The sequence below is a fragment of the Talaromyces proteolyticus genome, assembly GCF_021365285.1.
Source record: "Talaromyces proteolyticus strain PMI_201 chromosome Unknown BGW36scaffold_9, whole genome shotgun sequence".
In the NCBI taxonomy this organism is placed as follows: Eukaryota; Fungi; Ascomycota; class Eurotiomycetes; order Eurotiales; family Trichocomaceae; genus Talaromyces; species Talaromyces proteolyticus.
Window position 1 is genome coordinate 1,731,594 of NW_025764285.1, and position 21,712 is coordinate 1,753,305.

At 45.2% G+C, this 21,712-nt stretch overlaps 7 protein-coding genes across 7 annotated transcripts; 4 read left to right on the plus strand and 3 right to left on the minus strand.

Annotated features, from left to right (window-relative positions):
* Nucleotides 1-34: 34 nt before the first annotated feature.
* On the plus strand, nucleotides 35-1,381 carry BGW36DRAFT_454736 (uncharacterized protein; the record flags this gene model as incomplete). Its single annotated transcript, XM_046221905.1, has 1 exon — nucleotides 35-1,381. One exon carries the CDS (start codon nucleotides 35-37, stop codon nucleotides 1,379-1,381), a length of 1,347 nt encoding a protein of 448 aa, XP_046069828.1.
* A 320-nt stretch (nucleotides 1,382-1,701) lies between these two features.
* On the minus strand, nucleotides 1,702-2,732 carry BGW36DRAFT_361978 (S1/P1 nuclease; the record flags this gene model as incomplete). The annotated part of the gene is made up of 2 exons (XM_046214325.1): nucleotides 1,702-2,441; nucleotides 2,495-2,732. 2 exons carry the CDS (start codon nucleotides 2,730-2,732, stop codon nucleotides 1,702-1,704), a joined length of 978 nt encoding a protein of 325 aa, XP_046069829.1.
* Nucleotides 2,733-6,687: 3,955 nt separating this feature from the next.
* BGW36DRAFT_324555 (gamma-glutamyltranspeptidase) lies at nucleotides 6,688-8,836 on the plus strand. The gene is made up of 4 exons (XM_046212705.1): nucleotides 6,688-6,896; nucleotides 6,951-6,969; nucleotides 7,017-7,369; nucleotides 7,428-8,836. The coding sequence occupies exons 1-4, from the start codon at nucleotides 6,729-6,731 to the stop codon at nucleotides 8,739-8,741; spliced, it is 1,854 nt and encodes a 617-aa protein (XP_046069830.1). The 5' UTR covers nucleotides 6,688-6,728; the 3' UTR covers nucleotides 8,742-8,836.
* A 2,127-nt stretch (nucleotides 8,837-10,963) lies between these two features.
* BGW36DRAFT_346144 (argininosuccinate lyase) lies at nucleotides 10,964-12,779 on the plus strand. Its single transcript, XM_046213216.1, has 2 exons — nucleotides 10,964-11,075; nucleotides 11,155-12,779. The coding sequence occupies exons 1-2, from the start codon at nucleotides 11,021-11,023 to the stop codon at nucleotides 12,507-12,509; spliced, it is 1,410 nt and encodes a 469-aa protein (XP_046069831.1). The 5' UTR covers nucleotides 10,964-11,020; the 3' UTR covers nucleotides 12,510-12,779.
* Nucleotides 12,780-15,484: 2,705 nt separating this feature from the next.
* On the plus strand, nucleotides 15,485-18,341 carry BGW36DRAFT_430185 (uncharacterized protein; the record flags this gene model as incomplete). Its single annotated transcript, XM_046220805.1, has 10 exons — nucleotides 15,485-15,554; nucleotides 15,617-15,835; nucleotides 15,890-16,464; nucleotides 16,529-16,573; nucleotides 16,626-16,692; nucleotides 16,752-16,995; nucleotides 17,050-17,152; nucleotides 17,209-17,517; nucleotides 17,582-17,717; nucleotides 17,776-18,341. The coding sequence occupies 10 exons, from the start codon at nucleotides 15,485-15,487 to the stop codon at nucleotides 18,339-18,341; spliced, it is 2,334 nt and encodes a 777-aa protein (XP_046069832.1).
* A 751-nt stretch (nucleotides 18,342-19,092) lies between these two features.
* On the minus strand, nucleotides 19,093-19,938 carry BGW36DRAFT_430186 (PRELI-like family-domain-containing protein; the record flags this gene model as incomplete). Its single annotated transcript, XM_046220806.1, has 1 exon — nucleotides 19,093-19,938. The coding sequence occupies one exon, from the start codon at nucleotides 19,936-19,938 to the stop codon at nucleotides 19,093-19,095; it is 846 nt and encodes a 281-aa protein (XP_046069833.1).
* A 419-nt stretch (nucleotides 19,939-20,357) lies between these two features.
* On the minus strand, nucleotides 20,358-21,479 carry BGW36DRAFT_384489 (aminotransferase). Its single transcript, XM_046216793.1, has one exon. The coding sequence runs from the start codon at nucleotides 21,347-21,349 to the stop codon at nucleotides 20,513-20,515; it is 837 nt and encodes a 278-aa protein (XP_046069834.1). The 5' UTR covers nucleotides 21,350-21,479; the 3' UTR covers nucleotides 20,358-20,512.
* Nucleotides 21,480-21,712: the final 233 nt, after the last annotated feature.

Genomic DNA, 21,712 nt, shown 5'->3' on the forward strand with positions numbered 1-21,712 from the left:
CATATAGATGGTAGATGGTAGACAAGAGCTGAAAATGGCACCAACATTGGTGACTCTCCCTCAGGAGTTGCATCTCCTTATCCTCTCCAACCTAGATTCTCCCCAGGACCTCCTCTCCATGACTTTGGCATCCCGATCCTTCCATGGGCTGTACTTTGCTTACAAACACACCATTCTCATGCAGGTCCTCTACAACATGGTCCCGTATGAAGTCGAAGATGACTTCTGCATGGCTCTGCATGTGCAAGATGTCATGAAGGGACACATTCCTCATTGGAAGAGCCCCGAGAAAGTTGAACCATTCAGAGAAGCATGCGTGGGAGCTCTCGAAGATGCTCTGACAGCAAAGTACTCTCGTCTCTGTGACATCACCAGCACCGACGCTCAAATAATACAGCTCTTGCAAACCGCCAAAGTCTATTACGACTACATTAAAATGTACTCTGATGTTGCCGTAACTAACTTGGGTCTCTTTGTTCGCTCTGAGACGAAGGGCTTGCCCCTCTCGCACTTTGAAAAACAACGCTATATGAGAGCTTTCTGCCGCTATGAGGCGTACATCACTCTGCTGCATGGGTGGATGTATCTGGGTAATTCTATACGTGGAATTCGTCCATCTCTGTCTGCGGGAACATTCGTCGACCAGTTCCAGCCCTGGGAAGTCGAGGAGATAGCCTGCGTAGACCAATTCATGCAAACGTCAATCGGGAAAACCTTCGACGCGTTGGAGGATCATCTAGTTGCGCTCATCAAACTCAAGGGATGCAATCATGTCAACAAGGAGAGGGGTTCCAAGCTAATCATGGCAGGAACTAACGGCACCTCCTGGACTGATTTGCTCCGGATTTGCGGGCTGCATTCAATACCAGGCAGCTGGGAGCGCAGACTTCGTATCAATTACTGGGCCACTATTGGTTTGAAGAAAACACTGGAGGCGCTGAGAAAACCATTCATTGGTATGATCTTGAAACCGGTACCGGGCACCACACCTGCACCGCCGTTCTTCTACGACCTAGCCGCTGAAACGCTACCATATTACAAAATCGTCCGTACCGGATTCCCGAACCCCACGGAGCCGATCTACGGGTGGGAATGGGCGTTTGGACCGCAGACCTTCATGATCATGGCGTCAGAGAATCTCAAGTTGCGAGATATGGGATACGTGTTCTGGGACAAAGAACGATTGCTGAGATACAAAGTGTTCCAGAACCCCCGTGAATTCCAATTCTATGAGTTTATGCGGCAGAACAACTTGGCTCACGACTACACTATCTCGTCTAAGCTTGATCAGAAGCTAAGAGGTGTAAAGCTGACTGAACATGTCGTTATGGCTTTTATGGATCAGGTTGAACACATCCATTTGCCCGCCCATTTGATTTGAAGGGTTTGTTCATCTGTTTTATCTATAAATTATGAACTAATTGTCTGCTGATCTAGGTCTGACTCAAAGGGAAGCTAGTAATCCAAAATAGCCTTCAGAGTTTCTGAAACTGCAAAGGGTTTATCAGCATGTGAGTGTTTCGACTACATGCTTTGTTCATTACTAACATTCATTCATTATAGGTAAACTAGCACTCTGGTTGGCGCTGAACAACCACATATTCCAAAAATGCAATGTCGTCTTTCATCTTTGTGACTCATCGATAATGTCTACTCAAACAGACAAGAGGGTATCACCCACAGATAAAAATAGCAATTAGTTCAGTTAAACAATGGCCTCTGCTGATAATAATCCCATGCAATTTTCGTAGTCTCCTCTTTTGCAGCCTTGACAATAGCTTCCAACCACGCCGCCAGCCGTACCCCAGCCATACTGATCTGTTTCTCGACAATTGGCTTCGCACCATCGTAGTATGTCAGACTCAAATCATTACTCTTGAGCCAACTCAATCCAGGCTGCATCGCATAGCTGCAGACATAAGCATTCGACTCGCGCACCCATTCCAGGCTGCATTTATATGGATGCGAATACTCAGTGCACTGCCCAGCAAGCACAATTGCCGATACATCATAATCGTACTCGCCTGCCAACGCTCGTGAGTACAAGCCATCAGCCCATTTCTTAGCCACACTGCGCTGCTCCGTCAAATTCGCTGGTTCCTCCACCAACCCAACAATCTTGTGCAGAATCTCTCTGTCCCAGACAGAATGCAGATTAGTCGCGCCCTTTCCCTCGCACTCATGCCCGAAACAGACTTTGATGTCGTTTCCGCCGCGAAACGCGTCTTCGCTGTGCAACGGCTGGTGGATGTCGCCGAGAAAGTGTAGAATAAAGCGCAGTGCTTCTGTGCGCGTCACACTGGGCGTGCTAGGGTTGATGAAGAGAGATGTCTGGTTGAAGATGGCACTGATGATGCATGTATTGTTGCTGTAGCTGTTCTCGTTATGGCAGTCGGCGGGATATGAGACGCTGCATTGGTGTGGAGGGTTATCATGGGCATCTACTCGACAATTAATATCGATATGATCACGGCATTAGATTTAGGAAGCTCACCAATGAAATGCCATCCGGCAGTGTACGGTCGCGAGCGACGGATCTCGTCAGGCCACACCGCCGCGTCAGAGACGTCGTATGGCGACACATTATGGAGAATTTCGTTCAAGTAGCCTCTTGTATCAATGCTGAGATAATTATATGCTAGGTAAGCGACTGTCCTGTGGCCAATAGCTCCCCAGGCGAAGGCATGCTGGCTCAGCCCGAGAAGAGCTGTCGCGGAGACAGTGACGCGCATTTGAACACGTTGGCTAGTCAACGTCTGTACAAGAAGTTTCGGGGTGAATTTTTTAACGTAAAATAGTCTTTGAATAAAATCTCTGCTTTATATAAGGTGCCCGCGATGCTGGAGGTGAAGGAAGGCAACTCGCTAATTATGTCTATGTTTGTGAGTCAGTTGACAGCGGATCGCGCATCTAGCCTCCTTTTTCTGTCGCAGCTCCGCCACCCAGCGGCTGCCTCCGAGCGATGTTAGATCGGCATGGCAAAATGTATGGATTATTTTGCCGATTGCTGTATGTTTCAACTTTGATTGATACGAATTTGCCCTGTTAATTTAGACCCGAATTGTTGTGGCTAGAGGTAGCGAAACAGAAACAATATTTCTACCATCTGAATTATTTATAGTAGTGATGTACGATTCAGTTCCGAGTACGGGGATTCGAGTATTTCTATTTCAGGATTCTCTGCGACCCGTCCAGACATGAGGTAGAAATAAGCTGTTTTTGGGCTAATTTGATTTTCAATGCGTTGTATAATGAGAGTAACAACTTTGAGAGGAGATTTTGAGTTAGGGTTAGGGCTAGGGCTGGGAAACCGTAAACTATTAATAACCTAACCAGATCGCGCCTGTTCTTAAATATCTTCCAATATCAATGGAACACAGCTATTGAGGCTAGGATGGGATTGATGAGATGGAGGAATGCTGAAGATAGGCAGGGAGGACGTGTATATGTTGTCTGCCTAATACCAGTTGACTAGTCGCATACAGCCCATGAGCGAATAATAACAACTACAGCTGATCCTCTGAGGTGGCATTAAAGGTAGAGAAAGACCAAAACAAGAGATTTGAACTTTCTGTATTTGGCCCACAGTGAGCATCAGTTTTCAAAACGTAGCTAATCTACTTTCAACTTTCAATGCTTTGCTTATATGATGGACTTGCGTCATCCCTTAGTTCATATTTTTTGTTCTAATGATAACCAATGAAATGGATTTGTTAAACTTGCGTTGACTAGGGCCTACGAATTCTAATGCTAGTTCATATTTGTCAGGTGGTTAGTGAAATCTAATGCGCCATGATAGTGAAAAGAGTGAATGTGTTAGAAGCGGTTTAACGTGTTGTTGTATTGATTTCTTCAGGTCGTTTACTGTATATCTAACTTCTAAAATAGTTGGTTTGGGCTAAATCATAGTAACTCTAGTTCGATATACGGGAGGATCATTGTAGTTGGGCAAGCCTCGGATATCCGTCGCGGCCTTGTGACGTGGCCCTAACTCCTTGTGATAGGATTCATCAAGACCAGCCGAAAAGCCTCAGGGTTGGTTAATGTGTGGTGGTTTCGCGAATTTCTTAGCCGTAATTGGCCCATGTTAAGGCGAGAACTGCAACGGTCTTTTGCAGTGTTACCACTAGGCCCCAATGGTCAATACCCATCCTACCTTTTATAGCTTATTGGTCATCCTTAGTGCTTGGGTGCGAACACTTCGCTAGGCGATCAACGGATCTCCCCGCATTGGGTCCTCAAATCCGGGGATAAGGTTATTCTCACCCGTCCATGTGAAAGATCATGCCTTATACACGGTGGGTGATATTGCTGCATATGTAACATCCGCGGTTAGAGTTCTCCTCTTTTCCCACCTTAGCGATCTGTTGGCAAGTCACTGATCAACATGATCTACGTAGTTATCCGAATACAGCCTGCGTATATAACACCATAAGCAATTATCACAAACCACGGAACTGCAATAGATTAATCTAATCACTAGGTAAAACCTTGCGATAATTTGTGTTGCCTGCCTATATTGAGCAAGTATCCATATTCACCTATTCTTGAAAAAGAACCAGACTCCAGCAACATTGAAAATTTCCCTTAATTAAATAATTTGAAAACACCTCCTGAGACATGGCATCCACATGTCCTTTGCCACTTCTTGATGAAGCCCTATACCCAAGTACCACGCGCGGTTAGTACTATGGCTGAACGGCGCACGACTTTATAAACGTTAGGTATTGACTCACCATCAATTGATAGCATCGGCGGCACGATTTTGCCAGGTTATGGGAAACACATCGTGTTGTCTGCCGTGTCCAATCAGTCAATGGCGGTATCCGGATGTTGTCGGTACTAAAATGATTTATCTAAAAACACAAAATAAGGGCTGACCGGAATTCATTTAATAGAACTAATTGACATAAGACATTTGTTAGCGTGGTCTGCTCTAGGAGTCTTGCCATTCTTGATTCTCCTGTTGATCACGTTTGCTTTGCTACCAGCATCAGCTACTGACCGCCACTATCTCTCAACAACGCCAATGGTCGCGTTTGTGCTTATAAATGTAAGTGGATTCTTCTTTGGAAGGATTCTACCTCTCATAATCTTCGCTGAACCTGGTTCATTAGATTGCTTGTCTTACAACGCTGTACCCATCGCCGAACTATTGTCAAGATGCGATCACACCCGGAGATATAAAGGCTGACTACTACTGTGGTCCCAGCATGGCATTGCTATTGTATGGATGCTTTGTTCTGCTTATCAGCTGTAAGCGACTTATGATATTTGAATTAGTTTTTTCTATTTTCTATTTCGACTTCAAATGAATTGTAATTAAGTAGCTGTCTCTAGGCTTCTTTCGCTCGGTGTCTCTCCATCTGATTGTCTGCTGGGAGATCAAACCAGGAAGGTATTTCTGTGTGCTTGCTTTAGGGGCCTCGTGGATGGGATCAGCAATTTTGGTTGCTATACAACTCACCATCAGTGGTCTGGCATATCAATTTGGCAAGGTTTGCTACTTGCTTCCACATCACGATTACGAAACATTATGGATCCCTGTATTGACGATAAGTATTTCTGCCTTATTGCTACAAATAGTTACCATGATTTATTGCATCCATATCGTCATCAGGGCTTTTTTACAGAGCATCAGCAGTGCAACAGACAGGCGGTATTCGACGTCAACTCAAAGACAACGTATGTTCAAAATGAGACAGGCATCAACGCGAGTGAAGTTGATCCTCCAAATGCAGTGGCATCCTACTATGATTGTCGTCACAATCTCTATATATACTATCTACCTAGCATCTGTTCTGATGCGCCCAAAGACCTTTTCCGAGTATAGTCAGAATGCGGTTCGGAAATGGTTTTTATGTCTAACATCTCCTGGCGGGACCGCACAGGACTGTTTAGCATTGGCAAAGGGTATTGGCCCAAGTCAAACTGAACTTTTAACTGTGATGATATTGCTCGCAGTAAGCTCTTTTTCGGTGTTATGCCATTCTATTGCAAAGTCTAACTGAGCCCTTGCAATTAGTTTAGTGGGATTCCTGGCGCTATAATTTCCTCCCGCTTCCGGATGTTCCAGGGGTGGCTTGATTACATTAATGCAAAAAGAAGAGGCTATAAGAAACGACCACGTTGTCGAGACGTAATCGAAAATCTCGCCGTGTCTGGCAATGGGTTGTGATCTTCGCATCAGTACTTGCGACTGGAGCGGCGGCAGTGGTCAGGAAACTTGGAGTATGAAAATTAGCCATTTTTAATCGTAATATATCTTCTGATCCATACTGTATAAGGAGAATTTAGCCAGCTTTAGGGAGGGGTAATTGCTAGGTTGAGCTGAACACTATTTTAGGTCCAGTATACAACTGTAAACATAACCAGTCGTACCAGAGAGCCTAGCTGCCGATGAAACAGTTGTCGAGTGTCCATGCAGATTCATCCTGGCGGTTTTTTTGCCCCTCTTAATGGCACTTTTGAATAAAGTGTTTTTGGTTGGCTGTAAACAGGGAATGCTACAGGCAGTCAATATTCTGCTAACAGATGTTTCAGCAGTTTGCCCATGCAAGCATACTACTGCGCCCGCGGAGTGAGGGCCCAACTCCGGCACCCCACTTCCCCAGACTCAACATTGAATGCTCTTATATCACAAGACACGTCGATTTTGTGATCTATCAGTTTATCATCTCTAGATCCGGCAATATCAAAGCTTTTACTTTCATATTTTTGAACCCAAAATGTCGAGTTCCCAATCCGTCTATCGCACGGCATCTTCCTTGGCCACTGCATCCTCGTTCCCTAGCCGAAGGAGCGTCGTCCACAGTCTTCATGGTATCGTCGCCTGCACACAGCCATTAGCCGCGGCTGCAGGGCAACAAATATTGAGTAAGGGGGGAAATGCTGCAGTATGATTACTTTCTCTTCTACGGCCTGGTACACGGGTGCTGACAAAAGAAAAGGACGCAGCAGTTGCTGTTGGTTTGTGATCCTGAATCCAATCATTTACTCGCATCTGACACTTCTAGCTGCGGCATTGAATGTTACCGAGCCAGGATCAACCGGTATTGGGGGTGACATGTTCTGTCTCTACTACGATTCAGCGACGCGTCAGGTCCACGCACTTAATGGTTCGGGCCGATCGCCTGCTAGTATCACATTGGATGCCGTACGTCGCAAATTGGGTGTGTCGCCGGATGCAACAGACGGAGCAATTCCAATAACAAATATATGCTCCGTCACTGTGCCCGGAGCAGCAGCAGGGTGGGTGGATACAGTTGAAAAGTTCGGCAGTGGGAAGTTGTCCATGAATGAGATCCTCCAACCGGCGATTGAGCTGGCCGAAGGAGGGTTTCCTGTGTCTGAGATTTCATCGTGGATGGTATGTTGATTTTACCCTTTGTGGTAAACAGGGTTTTCTAACAGGTGTTTGTGGCTAGTGGCAAAACAGCGAGGATATCATTCTCAAAGGAAGTAGTCTGGCCGCAGCTAAAGACTATCTCATAGCTGATAGAGATCAACTGCGCGCTCCACAGCCGGGCGAGATCATCAAAAACCCGCATCTAGCAGAAACATTCAAGCTTCTTGCTAAGCATGGAAAGGATGGTTTCTATTCTGGACGTATTGCCGACTCAATTATAAACACAGTTCAGTCCAGGGGTGGCTTCTTGAGGCACGAGGATCTCCAACACCACTTGAAAACCGGATCTCATGACGTGGAAGCTCTTTCTATGGAAGTGAACACTGGGATCTTACAGAATTCTAACTCTGGTATGCCACCAGAGGCTGTACGCCTATGGGAACACCCCCCAAATGGCCAGGGTATAGTCGCATTGATGGCCACGGGAATCCTGCAGACCCTTGTGCGTAATGGCCAGCTAAACCCCTTTTTGCCTTCAGATCATAACAGTATTCGCTACCTTCATGCACTAATTGAAAGTTTGCGAATCGCCTTTACTGACGCAAAATGGTGGGTTACCGACCCGGAACACACAACGCCACCGGCAGAACTTTTATCAGATTCGTACCTTGCATCAAAAGCGGAGCTATTCTCAAATGATAGTCGAGTATCTAATTTAGAACCTCTGAGACATAGCCCGGCGTATAGGGCCTGTGATACTGCCTACTTCGCGGTCACTGATCGACAGGGCAATGGCATATCATTCATCAACAGCTTGTACGGCAACTTTGGCAGCGGGATTATCCCAGAAGACACGGGATTCATTTTACAAGGCCGTGGAGCTAGTTTCTCACTCAACCCAAATCATCCAAACGTGGTTGCGCCGAGGAAACGGCCTTATCACACCATTATCCCCGCAATAACAACCGTCCTGGATAAAGATGGCAAGCAGCGATTGCATTCAGTGTATGGGGTAATGGGCGGATTCATGCAGCCGCAAGGTCACATACAAGTTCTACTTAACCAATTATTGTTTCAATTCACACCGCAGGTAGCCCTCGATGCGCCGAGAATCTGTGTGGGTGGTTCGTTGCCGCCGCAGCCGGGTGAGACACAACTAGAGGACTTTGACCCATCGGATACAGTGTTCTTGGAAGAAGGGATTCCAGAGAACGTGGTGGAAGGCCTGCAGAAATTGGGACATAGAGTGCATATCATAGAAGGTGATTGGGGCAAACGAGAGGTTTTTGGCAGAGGCCAAGTGATTCGCGCTCATGTTGATTATCGTCATGGAAAAACAGTATTCAGTGCCGGAAGCGATCCACGAGGGGATGGAGGAGCATTTCCGATGTAATTTTGCGTTAATATTATGTTATTCATCCTGGAAATATTGAATATAGATGGATAGAGATGTGGACTACACCAAAAGGGGTCTTTTGAATGGTTGCGGTAAGTAATTTGGCTCTTATTTTCCGCTGACCAGTATACCTGGAGTTTCTCCGTCCAATAGGAAGTGCTGGCACGAAGCGGATAAATAGAGCCACCTTTAAATTAATTAACAAGCCCTGAGGGACCTGTTTGTGCGTGGCAGCTGACCTGGATGATGTCAACTACGTCGCCATCTGGCCCCAGCATCAATTGAGATGCATATTGAAATTCAATGTTTTTTTATTGTGAGACGGCCACTCCGGAACTACAACCTGTGCTTCGAGATGGGAGGAACAAAGGCTCTCAGCCAGTCATAATCGAAGACAAGGGTCATAATCTATTAGGGGAACCAGTCTGAACCGTTCCTTTGTGACATAGACATTCTTTATCTACCTTGGGTTATATATTAGAGCCCTACGTTACTAATGTGCCTAGAGATCATCTATCTCTTATCTCAAAAGGCAGACATTCGTTAGATCATTACAACAAGTGTATCATAACCAGTCAATCACCGGAGCACAGTTAGGCCACGTGAGGCTCTGCGCATGACGGCAGTGTGTCTTCGTCTTTGAAGCCTATCACAACGCCCTGTCTGCATCTACCCTATCTCACCGACGACAAACAATATCTTCACTACTCATCCTGTTTCTTACTAACCCCTCTTTCACCCCCGCTAACTCGCCATCATGTCGTCCCCTATGTCCACAGCCCTGAAGCTCGACAAGCATCATCTGTCCAAGGCCGAGCTCATACAGCGAGTGAACGGGAGTCAAGATCATACACAGAGGAAACAACAGTCGAGATTCACAACGTCGATCCCACTACGGCGGAGAAGGCCATATATTCTGGAGAACTCGAGTCTCTTGGCTTAAGGTAACTTGGAACCTGAGTAATTTCAATCATATATTTATATTTTTAACTAATTTCTGTAACCAGACTGTCATACTACTCTCTTGAGAGCTTGTTTCAAGAGAGTAGTTATGCAAACGTACACCCGTGACGCTCACCAGACATGGTTGAACCACACCCTCTCCCAGCCGATATTGGACGGAACCCTGACTCAAGACGAGTTCTTTAAGCTTCACGTACGGGTCGGAACTAGTAAGAACAACCATGATTTGTTATTTTCTTCACCTGTAACTTATCGATGTCAGCCATGTCACCGACACTACCGCCGTACAACGAGTCGATCAAAGAGTCCGATGCGCACGTCTTGCCGCGCTCGGTCAGTTGTCCAACCTTGGTGATTGAGTCCGGATTCAGCGAGACTCTTGCCCAATTGAATAGTTATCGGGAACTTTTGCCCCTCGGTTTTGACGAAGTTAACGTGTTCTGGCCATCAAATGGTATAAGAACTATTCGCGGTTGGTTGTAGTGGCAACCTGGCAGTCTATGCTTTAGATGCGACTAACAAAGTCCAACTTCTACAAGAAGAAGTAATTATTCAAAAACTTTTATCTGAAGTTAACTAATATATTCATACAGACTGTCTTTCCAGTATCAAACGTCCAAAATCCAAGTGGACAAATTGTTCAAATTACGAAGCGTCAGCTTTTTGGAAGATCCTTGCAACCATACCAGAATGGCGACGACTTAGTTACTTTCAGACTAGATAGCCTTAGACAGATCGCGACGCAGTGTATGAACTTCGATGGGCTCACACCAGCAGAATAGGTAGGCCTACATGATTTAAGCTTGCCACTAGTTTGAATATGGATTTTCTACTTTACACCAATTTACGCCAGATTAGTTTAGGCCTTCTTGGGGGACCGCCTGTGGATAATGTAAAACGTCAAAATATTATTAATATGGATATGGGGAGGCTCCTATACCTAATTCATTTTTGTGGTGCTATATGCAATCATTTGTCATATTAGTAGAACGTCTAAACTATGCGTTGACGCAATGTAAACCGTAGTGGAGAGTAGTAGTAGGCTAGGTGAAAGCAGTCAGGTAGACTTAGGCCGGTGTGTAACCATCCTTCCTCATACACTTCGCTGCGATCTTTCTAAGTCTATCTAGTTCTGACGTCTTAATGCGGCGAAAATGAGGGCGATATCAAGGTGCCAGATCGGGGTTAGCGCCTCCGATGGCGGACTGTTTGTGTTATCCAAAAAGTTAAGCCTTATCGTTTCCCCTTCTTCTGCTGTGACTCACAACAACATTGATATTTGAAACTCGCTCAATTGCCTCAAATCAGCCAAAATGAGCAACTCAAAAACTGTAGCCGAGAACATGCTGTGGGGAGGCCGCTTTACTGGTATGTGCACCCTGCTTTCTATCTTCGATAGCCGTTGCTCCCAAAGGGATCCAGATTATGGCTAACACCCCATGATTAGAGGGCCTCGACCCCCTTATGGTGCAATACAACGAATCTCTTCCCTACGACCGTATTTTCTGGGAGCAAGATATTCGCGGCTCCCTCGCCTTTGCTCGCGCCAACACCCGTGGCGGAATATTGACTGCGCACGAGTTCTCCGAAATCGAACGCGGCTTCAAGCAAATTGCCGACGAATGGCGCACCAACTCCTTCATCGTGAAGCCAAACGACGAGGATATCCATACCGCTAATGAGCGTCGCCTAGGTGAGATTATTGGCAAAGACATTGCTGGAAAATTGCACACTGGTCGCTCGCGGAACGAGCAGATTGCGACAGACATGCGGCTATGGTTGCGGGACGAGTTGCGCAAATTGGACGGCTTTTTGTCGGATCTTATCAGAGTCTCGGTGGCTCGCGCAGAGAAGGACATTGAATACTTGATGCCGGGATATACCCACTTGCAGAAAGCGCAGCCTGTTCGATGGTCACACTGGCTGTTATCACATGCCGTAGCATTCGCGTCCGAGCTGGAACGGTTGCGAGAGGTTATCAAGCGAGTGAACAAGTGCCCACTGGGAACTGGTGCGCTTGCTGGAAACCCTTTCCAAATCGACCGCGAAGGCATGGCTAAGGAGCTGGGCTTTGACGGATTGACGGTCAACTCGATGAACACCGTCGCTGACCGAGACTTTGCCATGGAAACTATGCAATGGGGAAGCTCATTTATGCTCAAGATTTCCCGCTGGGCGGAGGATCTCATCATTTACAGTAGTCTAGAATTCGGCTTCGTGCGATTGGCCGATGCATACTCTACGGGCTCGTCGCTCATGCCGCAAAAGAAGAATGCAGACAGTCTAGAGCTTCTTCGCGGTAAAGCCGGACGTGCCTTTGGCCATGTTGCTGGTGTCATGATGACTATCAAGGGTCTCCCAACGACATACAACAAAGATCTTCAAGAAAGTGTCGAGCCCCTCCTCGACCATACCAAGACTGTCGGGGACAGCATCCAAATCGCCACCGGTGTTCTATCCACATTGACTGTCAACCCGGAGAAAATGCGGGCTGCATTGGCACCTGAAATGCTGGCCACAGAATTTGCCGACTACCTTGTTCGCAAAGGTGTTCCCTTTCGTGAGGGTCACCATATCTCAGGCCGTGTCGTTGCGCTCGCAGAAAAGAACAATGTTCCCATGGACACACTCTCGCTTGAGCAATTACAGGCAATTGACAGCCGATTTGGCCCCGATGTCCAAGAATGCCTCGACTATGAGCGTGCTGTCGAGCTGAAAGATGCGATTGGGGGTACCAGTAAGCGGGCGGTGCGTGAGCAAATCGCTACTTTGAAGGATATTATTGCAGGTCAAAGTGCTTGAATGTGTGGGGGCAGCGCCATTGTTGATATATATTAATAGAACAGGGAAAAGTTTTATTTTCGGGTATTTCTAGCATTACAATTGTCAGTATCTTCATTGGATATGCTTATTTCTCTTATTTTCATCACGTATTGGATTGTAGAGGGTAGTATAAACATAATCACTGTTAGTTTGGGTTGAATGATGCTTATATAATTGTATATTTGTACTTTGTTAAGTTCGTTATTTACTATTTTATGAGTTCTGAATAAGTCATATGTACCTTTTGCGGGCACTTAATTTTTCTTTGAAGGCTCGCCAATGTACGTTCTGTGTCTAGAAGGATTATAGACGAGTTTTTGATATTAGCTGGCTCTCTAGTTTATGTTCTGATCTGTTTAGTGGTTATAGTAGAAGGAGCTGGATTAATCATAATGCCCTGGCTAAGGACAGTAGGTGTAGAGGCTAGGTGCTGTGCTCTGAGGTCTTGCAAGGTGGATTAAGTAGGAATTGGACGTATCTGATGTAATTGATCTACATCGTACTGTCTTTCTTCAGAAGTGATGGGGGCTGTACAATTATTATAATGATGCAGGATTCCTATCATGTAACTTGTGTATTCGTACATCTGTGGGAACGTTTCTGTTATTTTTCTTCTTAAGGCAAATTTCTACGCCATGTACTATCCACTTCTCATAGAAGATGTAGCTGGCTATGGTGTTCCTGATTTGTATGCTGGTAATTCATCTAGAAGCACTGTAGACGGGCTCTTGATTAACTTGTTCTGCATTTTGGAGTGTTACAACGCATTATATATCTATAAATCCTATTCTACGGAATATAGGTATTAATTTTTATTACATATATATGTAGGCTTGATTATAACTTTGTAAATCTCACCCTTTGCTTAAATCCATCGGCACGGTATTTGTATTTGTAAAATGATTCAAAATGATACACTATATCTCTTTAAGATGTACGCTTGCTTTTTTTATGTACTACATATGTATCTGCATAATATAGAAAGTATATTTTGTTTTGTTCTGCTCATTCTAACTGATGAATTTGTGAGAATGAGAACTTCAGGTCGAGTATTTGGTGCTTCCTGGGCTATGCAACCGCTGCTCTACCTATGTTAACACCTAAGGCAATGATAATGGCCTATTTATTTCAAAAACACTACTTATATTACCAAGAAGCTCCACCCATCGGGACACTGTTTTTGTTTAGCGGTATTTGTGGCTATGCTGACCTGAGGCTACAAGATCGGCGTGATTTTCGTCTGTGCTCTTCTTAAACACGACCGATGCAACCCCAACTCAATCCAAATGTTCACTTTTACACGGCTACTATATCCATATTTGTCAACATTATTGAGGTTTTCTATATCTTCAGCATCGATTCATCATGGTGTCATCGCTAAAGTACTTTCCCTAGTGGGTGGATTCAGGAACCGCCTAAACCATTCACGGAACCACGTTGCTTACCGTTGTCTGCAGATTTCTGCGGTCATTTACACTTCCAAAGAACTGCAAACGGGTTATCAGCAACTTCCTAGAAATCAAAGCCCTCAGCATGTCAGAGAAACCTCAAGTCTGTGGAAGTAGAGCAGGTCTTCAGCACTTTAAACGGGACGAGGAGATTTTCACAGAATTTCGCCAGGCAAAGGCCGAGCTCCTAGAAAAAATCGCTAGAGTAAAGCTTTCTTATATTACCTAACTAAGTAAATGTTAGCTAATCTACTTTAGAGCCGCTCCGTATGATACTATTCTCTATCAACCATGAAGCTGTCTTGAGGAATGGCTTCACTCATGTTGCGCTTGAGGTACACGAAGGTTCAAAGTCCGATATGCATCATGCCTAGTTGCCATTCTCTTCCACTGGACACCTTACCGCCATACTTACATACGAAACTTCGAAAAGAGCAACAATCTTAGTTTATTGCATGAGTCGCCTAGAGCTGGTAGGCAGTCTCTATGTTTCTTCCTCCAATTTTACAGAGTCATTTCTCTCATCACATTAATATGTATCAAACCAGCTTATAGCTAACAACTAACTACGTCGGCTTCACTACGTCCTCCTTAACATATGCATAACTTCGGTTTTACTTCGATTCCAGATGTCATCCCCTTAACTCCGCATACCTTACTTCGTCTATCTTTGATTCTGCTCGCCAGTCCGTGACTTATTTCTTGCATTATATACTCACTTCTCCTTTTCGATATCATATTGAATTTACTCTAGTCAAATTACCTCACTCTACCTCAATCCGTCATCCATTTCTAGTATCTACTTCACTCTTCACCTCAAATAGCCGCTTGACTTACCCATCTCACTTAGAGGTTCCCGTTTATCTGTTCTACCACAGTAAATTCCCATTTTGCTTATCTCGCCTCAATTGCTCATCATCTAACTCATTTCAACCACTAAGCTTTCTACATTATCGTATTCTTAACTTATCTTTACCAATCTTCATTCATTTTTGCTACCTATTTCACTTTTCCAACCCAGGCAGTCACTTATCCATTTCATTTTGGATTTCCCATTTATCTATTCTACCACATTGAATTCTTCCTTCGTTTATCCCACCTCTATTGCTCGTCGTCTAACTCCTTTCAACTACTAAGCTTCCTACTTTATCGCATCTTACTTACCTATATTCCAGCTTTACCAATCTTTGTCCATTTATTTTACCATCTCATTTCATATATTCGTAAATTTGCTTCAGCTGCCACACTACTTCCTACATCAATTCACCCCAGTGTCATCTTCCAATAGCCATTCACCTCCTTATACTTGCACTATTCTTACTGTCCTTTCCTTCACTGGCTCTATCTTGCTTTATCTCTATGCATTCATGAACTCTGATCCTGACATCTACTCCAATCAACACCAGTCTCTCCCTAACTCAGCCTTCGAGTTTGTTCTCACGCACATTGAATAGTCAAATTGATATTTCAGTGAAGCTATTACAATCTATCAAAGTAAACTTCAAAATGAGTTCTCGACCGGTCACAACCTTCGAGGTGGGTATTCAAGATAGCCAAGATTTCCCCGAAGACAATGGTAAGTCTCAGCTATTACGAGCAGTTGCAACAAATGATTCTGACTTCACAATGACTCTACAGGAAGCGAAGGAAAAAAGAATCAGAAGGGATCTGCACATGACAAGGCCCGCAGAAAGAATAAAGGAGGTGCAGAAGTCATCAACGGCAAAGGGGCGAAAAATGGTAATTCGACAGACAAGCGAAAACAAGGCCAAAAGAAGAAAGCCACCGAGACCTCGAATTTTAAGGAGAAATCGATATCCATTGTTGTAGGCGTGGACTTTGGGACAACGTATTCAGGTACTCTTTGCCATCTGAATCAGGGGCTAGTTGGGTTTTACTAATTCTATATAGGCTTCGCGAGTTCAGTTAAAACCTCGTCTTATGATAGGGTAACAAAACACCGAAAATGGCCTTCATGCAGCAACGCGCAGGAAAAAGTCCCGACAGTTGTTTCTTACAATACTACTGACGAAGGACAGAAACGCTTGTCGTCTTGGGGTTACGCTGTGAAGTCCTCTTCGGAGGCATATACGTGGTTTAAGCTCGGACTGTCACAAACTCAGCGTAAACATCGACTCGACGACCAACTTCTGTCAGAGGAAATTAGCGAAATAAAATGCCCAGATGGAAGGTCGTATAAGAGTGTTGCTATCGACTACCTTCAAAAGCTGTATGCATATATCTTATCAGCTATCGAGGATGAACTCGGTGAAGCAACCTTTAGCCAGGTGGCATTTCATTTTGTTCTGGCGACCCCGGCTGGCTGGCCAGATTTCGATCGTCAAAATATCAAGAATTGTGCAAAAGCTGCTGGTTTTGGTGCTCGAGAGAGCGATAAAATCTCGATGGTTTCAGAGCCCGAGGCAGCCGCAATTTGCGTTTTTCACACTTATAGCACCAAGCTAGGATCGGAGTGCCCATTGAAGGTTTGTAAAGCCAGCATTTCACTTTTGAGGTTTATATTGGACTCATTTTACTAACCCGTTACAGCCTGAAAGTAACGTCATGATTGTTGATATGGGGGGAGGGACGGTGGTATGTACAATTGTACTTCTGTTTCTCACAAGTGTGTGGCTTATGGAATCAGGATCTCATCACTTACACTGTGAAAAATCTCAAACCATTTGAAGTTGAAGAGGCGTGCGTCGGTTCCGGTAAGTTATATTTTGGCATTTCTCTTTCAATATTTGCGCTGACCAAATGGCTCGGAAAGGGGCCAAATGTGGATCGACGAGCATCAATCGTCAATTTCTAAAGTTCATGGAAAGTCGATTCGGAGACCAATTCAAAAACAAACCACAAAAGGATATAGGTCTCAAAAGCAAGCTCATGAATGGATTTGAAGACATCAAGCGCATGTTCACTGAAGACGCTGATAGCCAGAGAGTACCCTTTCCATTAGAGTGGGACAATGCCGATCAATATGACACAGACAATCAAGAGATAATACTCACAAAGTATGGCGAATCATCGAGCTTTTCTGTTGTTCACGCACTAATGCCCTTTTGCAGTGAGGAGCTCCGAAGCATGTTCGACCCGATGGTGAAGAACATTTTTGAGCTTATCCAAGGACAGGTTGAAGAGGCTAAGAAGGAGACTAACACACCTATAACTGTGAGCTGAATCTTCCTCCTGTAACTCCTTGTGGCTACCATGTTGAGATCTCCCAGACAATCATTCTCTGCGGTGGGTTGGCCGAGTCGAAATACATTCGTTTTAAGATCAAGGCATTCTGCAACGAATACCTCAAGACGGCTCAAGTTATGATCCCAGAGTCCCCATGGTCAGCTATCTGTGTTGGGGCGACAATGAGCGGCCTAGACCCGAATAAGGTCATTAAGAGCAGAAGGGCACGACGTGCTTACGGAACCGTTGTTCACAGAAAGTTCGAGGAGGGGTTGTATGAGGAGAGGGACGTATTCGACTGCCCTAAATTGGGAAAACGTGTTGGTAATGTGATGCATTGGCACATCAAAAAGGTAAGCATTCCATATCCCAGAGGCTATTTCCGAAAAGTGTAATTCAATGACAATTATCTACAAGGGGGATCGTAAATTGCCGAATGATAGGTACAAATGGCTCACGAGAGGCTTTATTGATGTCGGAAATGACGATAATGGAGAAATCGAAGTTTTTTCTAGTGACCTAAATGATGCACCGAGTCGGAGGTATCATCCAGGTAAGTTAGCATATAAAAGTGATAATTCCTTGTTATGGCCGCTAAAATCAGACTTTAGGAGTCGATAAAATCGGCTCTCTGCCAATCGATTTATCCGAAATTATTGGTAATAACTCTAGAAAGCGAAAATCTGAAGACATCGTTTCAGGGTTTTCAAGGAAGCGAAGGATTCCAATCCAAATAGGGCAAGTGATACTTCCACAGGCCGACAGTGTCGAGTTTGTTGCCCGTACTGGAAACAAGAAACTTGGAAAGGCGACGTTCAATTATGCCCCCATAATGATAGACGGTAAAGCTGTTGCCGATGTCGACGATGATGATGCTCAGCCTGACGTTTGGCTCATTCCTACCAGAGCCAACCCCACTAGTAACGATGAAAATCGGGAGAGGAGCACTGAGGATGAGAGAAGTGGGTCAGAATATAGCATCAATGATGACTCTATTTTTGTTCCAAAGGCGCTTGAACTCAGCAATATCCAGTCAAGTCCAATAAACCTAGACACTGAAGACGAGTCGGAGAGTAACGAAAACGGAGAGAGGGAAATTGATGACCAGGAGTTTAGAGAATATGAAGGGCTTGGAGAGGATGAAGAGCTGGAAGAATGTGAGGACCCTGGAGAATAAGAGTCCGAACAACGACTCTGAACAACAACAATTTGGAATCTAGGAATCCGAGAAACGAGAGGCTGAGCCGTGAAAGAGAGAGATGCATTCGAATTAGCTCAAATGTTATATTCGAAATGCTTCGCGATCAGATATTTCCAGTACCGAAATCTTTCTATACATTTGGCTCCTATTTCAATTTGCGAATTACATATTGGGCATCTTTCTTATCTTACGATCAAATTGGATATAGCGATTGGCTGAATGAAATATCCGAAGAAATTCAATTTGGTTCAATTGGTCCAAGCTAAATATACACAACAGCATTTTCCATGCTGTTTGTTCATGGTCTGTATACAATACCCAGCCCCTTCTCGTGAACGATTTAGAGAGGGTTCTCCTCGCTTTCGTCTTTCCTTTCCTTATAACTCATGATATTCGTACATGGTTTCAACATCATACAATATGTTCGAATTCCCGGTCGCTTTTCGACAAGGCAAAACGATTGTCAAGATAATGCTGATAATGATGATGACAATACCGATGATGGCGACAAATGCGGCACCATTTCAATTTTGAAATTTTGGCTGTAACACAAGAATTCGAGGATTTGTCCTTCGAACTTCCTTCCGAAAGGTAGAATGTCAAAAATATCAATGAGAGTAACTCCAGTAACGCCGCGCTGTGATGTGTTGATAATATAGCAAAAAACAAAAGAGACGAGATTGTTCCATGTTAGAAGGAATTTCCTGATGGTGAGTGGAGAAGGTGTTTAGTCGTCATCGTCGACAACGGATGTTCGATTGATGGTGCTGTTGTTAGTGCCTTGTAGCCAAGCATTGCGCCACGTACTGGGGCTGTCAGATTGTATGGGACCGCCACCGATAAGACCGGCAGGAAGACCTTCACGATCCTGGCGCATGCCCTCAAGAACAGCGACGATGCCGCCATTCCGGAGTCTTTCCAGAACAACGTTCATTCCTTGCTTGCTCCGGAGCACAGCATCTCTGGTTCGCGTGACACCAATGAGTTCGATTGTCCGTTGAATGCCCGCTGTAGACAAGGATGAGAAGAAGCCTCTTTTGGGAGCATCCTCGTTGATTTCGGGGCTAGGCGAACTTTCACCAGCAGCCTTACGAGCACGGCTGAGAAACTTTGATTGGCCCAATCGAGATTGAAATGTGACGGTGGTGCGAACATTTACTTTCTCGCCTTCGGCTGGCATTTCTAGTGAATTGGTGGAGAGGCCATTTTCGCGCTCATATCGCTGCCGCTCCACAACACTGAGAATTCCCGTCCATTCCATATTCCGCGATTCGGTCGTCATCCATCCCTCCTTCACATCCACTACCGTCCGCTCGAGAATATACGACTGTCCAGAGCTTTCACTGCCCCCAATGCCCTTTGGCAATAGTTTCAACAGTGCAGATGGGATTTTAGACTTTTTCAAATGCAAGCGTGTCGTGTGAAGACGTCGAGTCTCCGGGTCCACATAGCGGTCGATGACATCGGACGTTAGGACATGCTTAGAATAAGGGTTGGGATAACGTAGAAAATAAGCAAGCGAGACGGCGGGGAAGGAGTAGTCATAGGTCGAGGTATTTTCGAAGAACTTCATCTTGTTTTTGTCCCTTTCGCTCTTTTTTTTCCGGGTTTTTTCATGCGGTGCCAGTGCTGACGTTGCACTTCAATGGTCAATACTGGTTCCAAGGCATTCCCTTCGATCTGCAGAGGATGCAGAAGGTCGAAAAGGCCTGTCGTAATTTGTTGTGGTGATGTGAGGCGATGGCCAAGGGGGCTCAGGAGGAAGATGATGGATGGCGAAAAAAGGCTGTTGGGCTGGGCTCATGCTCGCTTTCTCCCTTTTCGGACTGGTCGAAGCTCTCAGCTGTGGGCCTGCCCGACGGCTTCCCATTGGCCCGTGGCCCGACCAGGTGAAAGATGCGGGGATTATATCCGAGTCACGTGAATTACCTCTTCAGATTCGCTGTGATTGGCTGGATGTCCGTACAGCTTACCTATAATTCAGTATATAATGCAGGCTTTCGAGTTATTTAGTAGTAATTTGTGTTTGAGTTGCTTTATCATGCGCCCTGCTTGAAATAATGTCAACGTCAAATGGCATACTTCTTATAGATATAAATATACTATTGGTTCCCACTAAAAGTGGTATATAAGATAGAATATAGCTGTTAACTTTTTATGACATCCAGGTTAACGATGGCAGGAATAAAGCCTCTGACCGCATTGCTCAAGAAGCATTGCTCCCCATGAACTAGCTCCCCAACTCGAATGACTTGTTCAGTGCAAAAGCCTTGATCTAGAGCGTAGCTTCTGCTGGCGCTGATCATACCACCACTACTTAGGGGAGGTGTAATCCATTGAGCGTTGCTTTTATTACCATAATCACTAGAAGAACGTTCTTGGAAGTAGACCGTCGTGATGCTTCCTTCCATGGCCTCTCCCTGGGTATTTACCAATAGCACTTCCACAGGGTCTGCAGGAGAGCTGATCCCGACCCGTTCTCGTGCCGCGTTGTAATGATCGCGGGATGTCGTCTTGTGGGCCGTCAAAAGTGACGGTTTCGTTCTTTCAGTATCAACCACGAGCCTCCAGGGAAATGTCTGACTCAATGAGATATGAGTACCGAAAGAAGCCGGAATGAACATGCATTGTAGAGGCCATATCGCTGCCGGGTGTACATCAACACACAAGCGACCTTGGTGATTAATCACAAGGCGTAGTCTCCATGCTTTTGTGCGATCAGGGATAAAAGAATCAAGCGCTTGGGTAAAATGTGCTAGATCTTTCTGAAGAAATTCAATCGCGTCCGGCCATCGAAATTCAACAGCAGCTTTCAAGAGGCGTTCCCTGTGGTATCTAAGGAGATAGTACGGCGAGTCATGCGGTTCAGGATATCCCTGGCTTGGATATTGTGCCACGGCACTGGGGAGGTCTGGATCGAAACGCAGAGAGGATATTATGCGGACTTCTGTAGCTTCATCTGGAGAAGTTTTGTTAGATGTCATAGTCAGCTCAAACTCTGGAAGGTTGCCGGTAATTGTTCATCAGGATGAGAAAGAAGAGTTTTCCTCCTGAAAAACCCGGCAATTTCATGGCCTGCAGCGACAGAAAGAATATTATCGTAGTTGCTACCAGCCAAATCCGTCTTTTGACGGAGACTCGCGAATCCCGTGACTGGCCGCTGGGCAGCTTCTGGTGGAGCTCTCACAGGCCAATCAGACCACGCAGCTCCGAGGCCCAAACGGGTCCCGGATTCCTTGTTCGCATTAATTAACAACTTTTCATCACTGACAAGCTGCTTCTCCCTGCGACAACAGGCTGTGCCGTCCATCGTTGCTCATTCCCTGTCAGCCCTTTCTCATTCAATT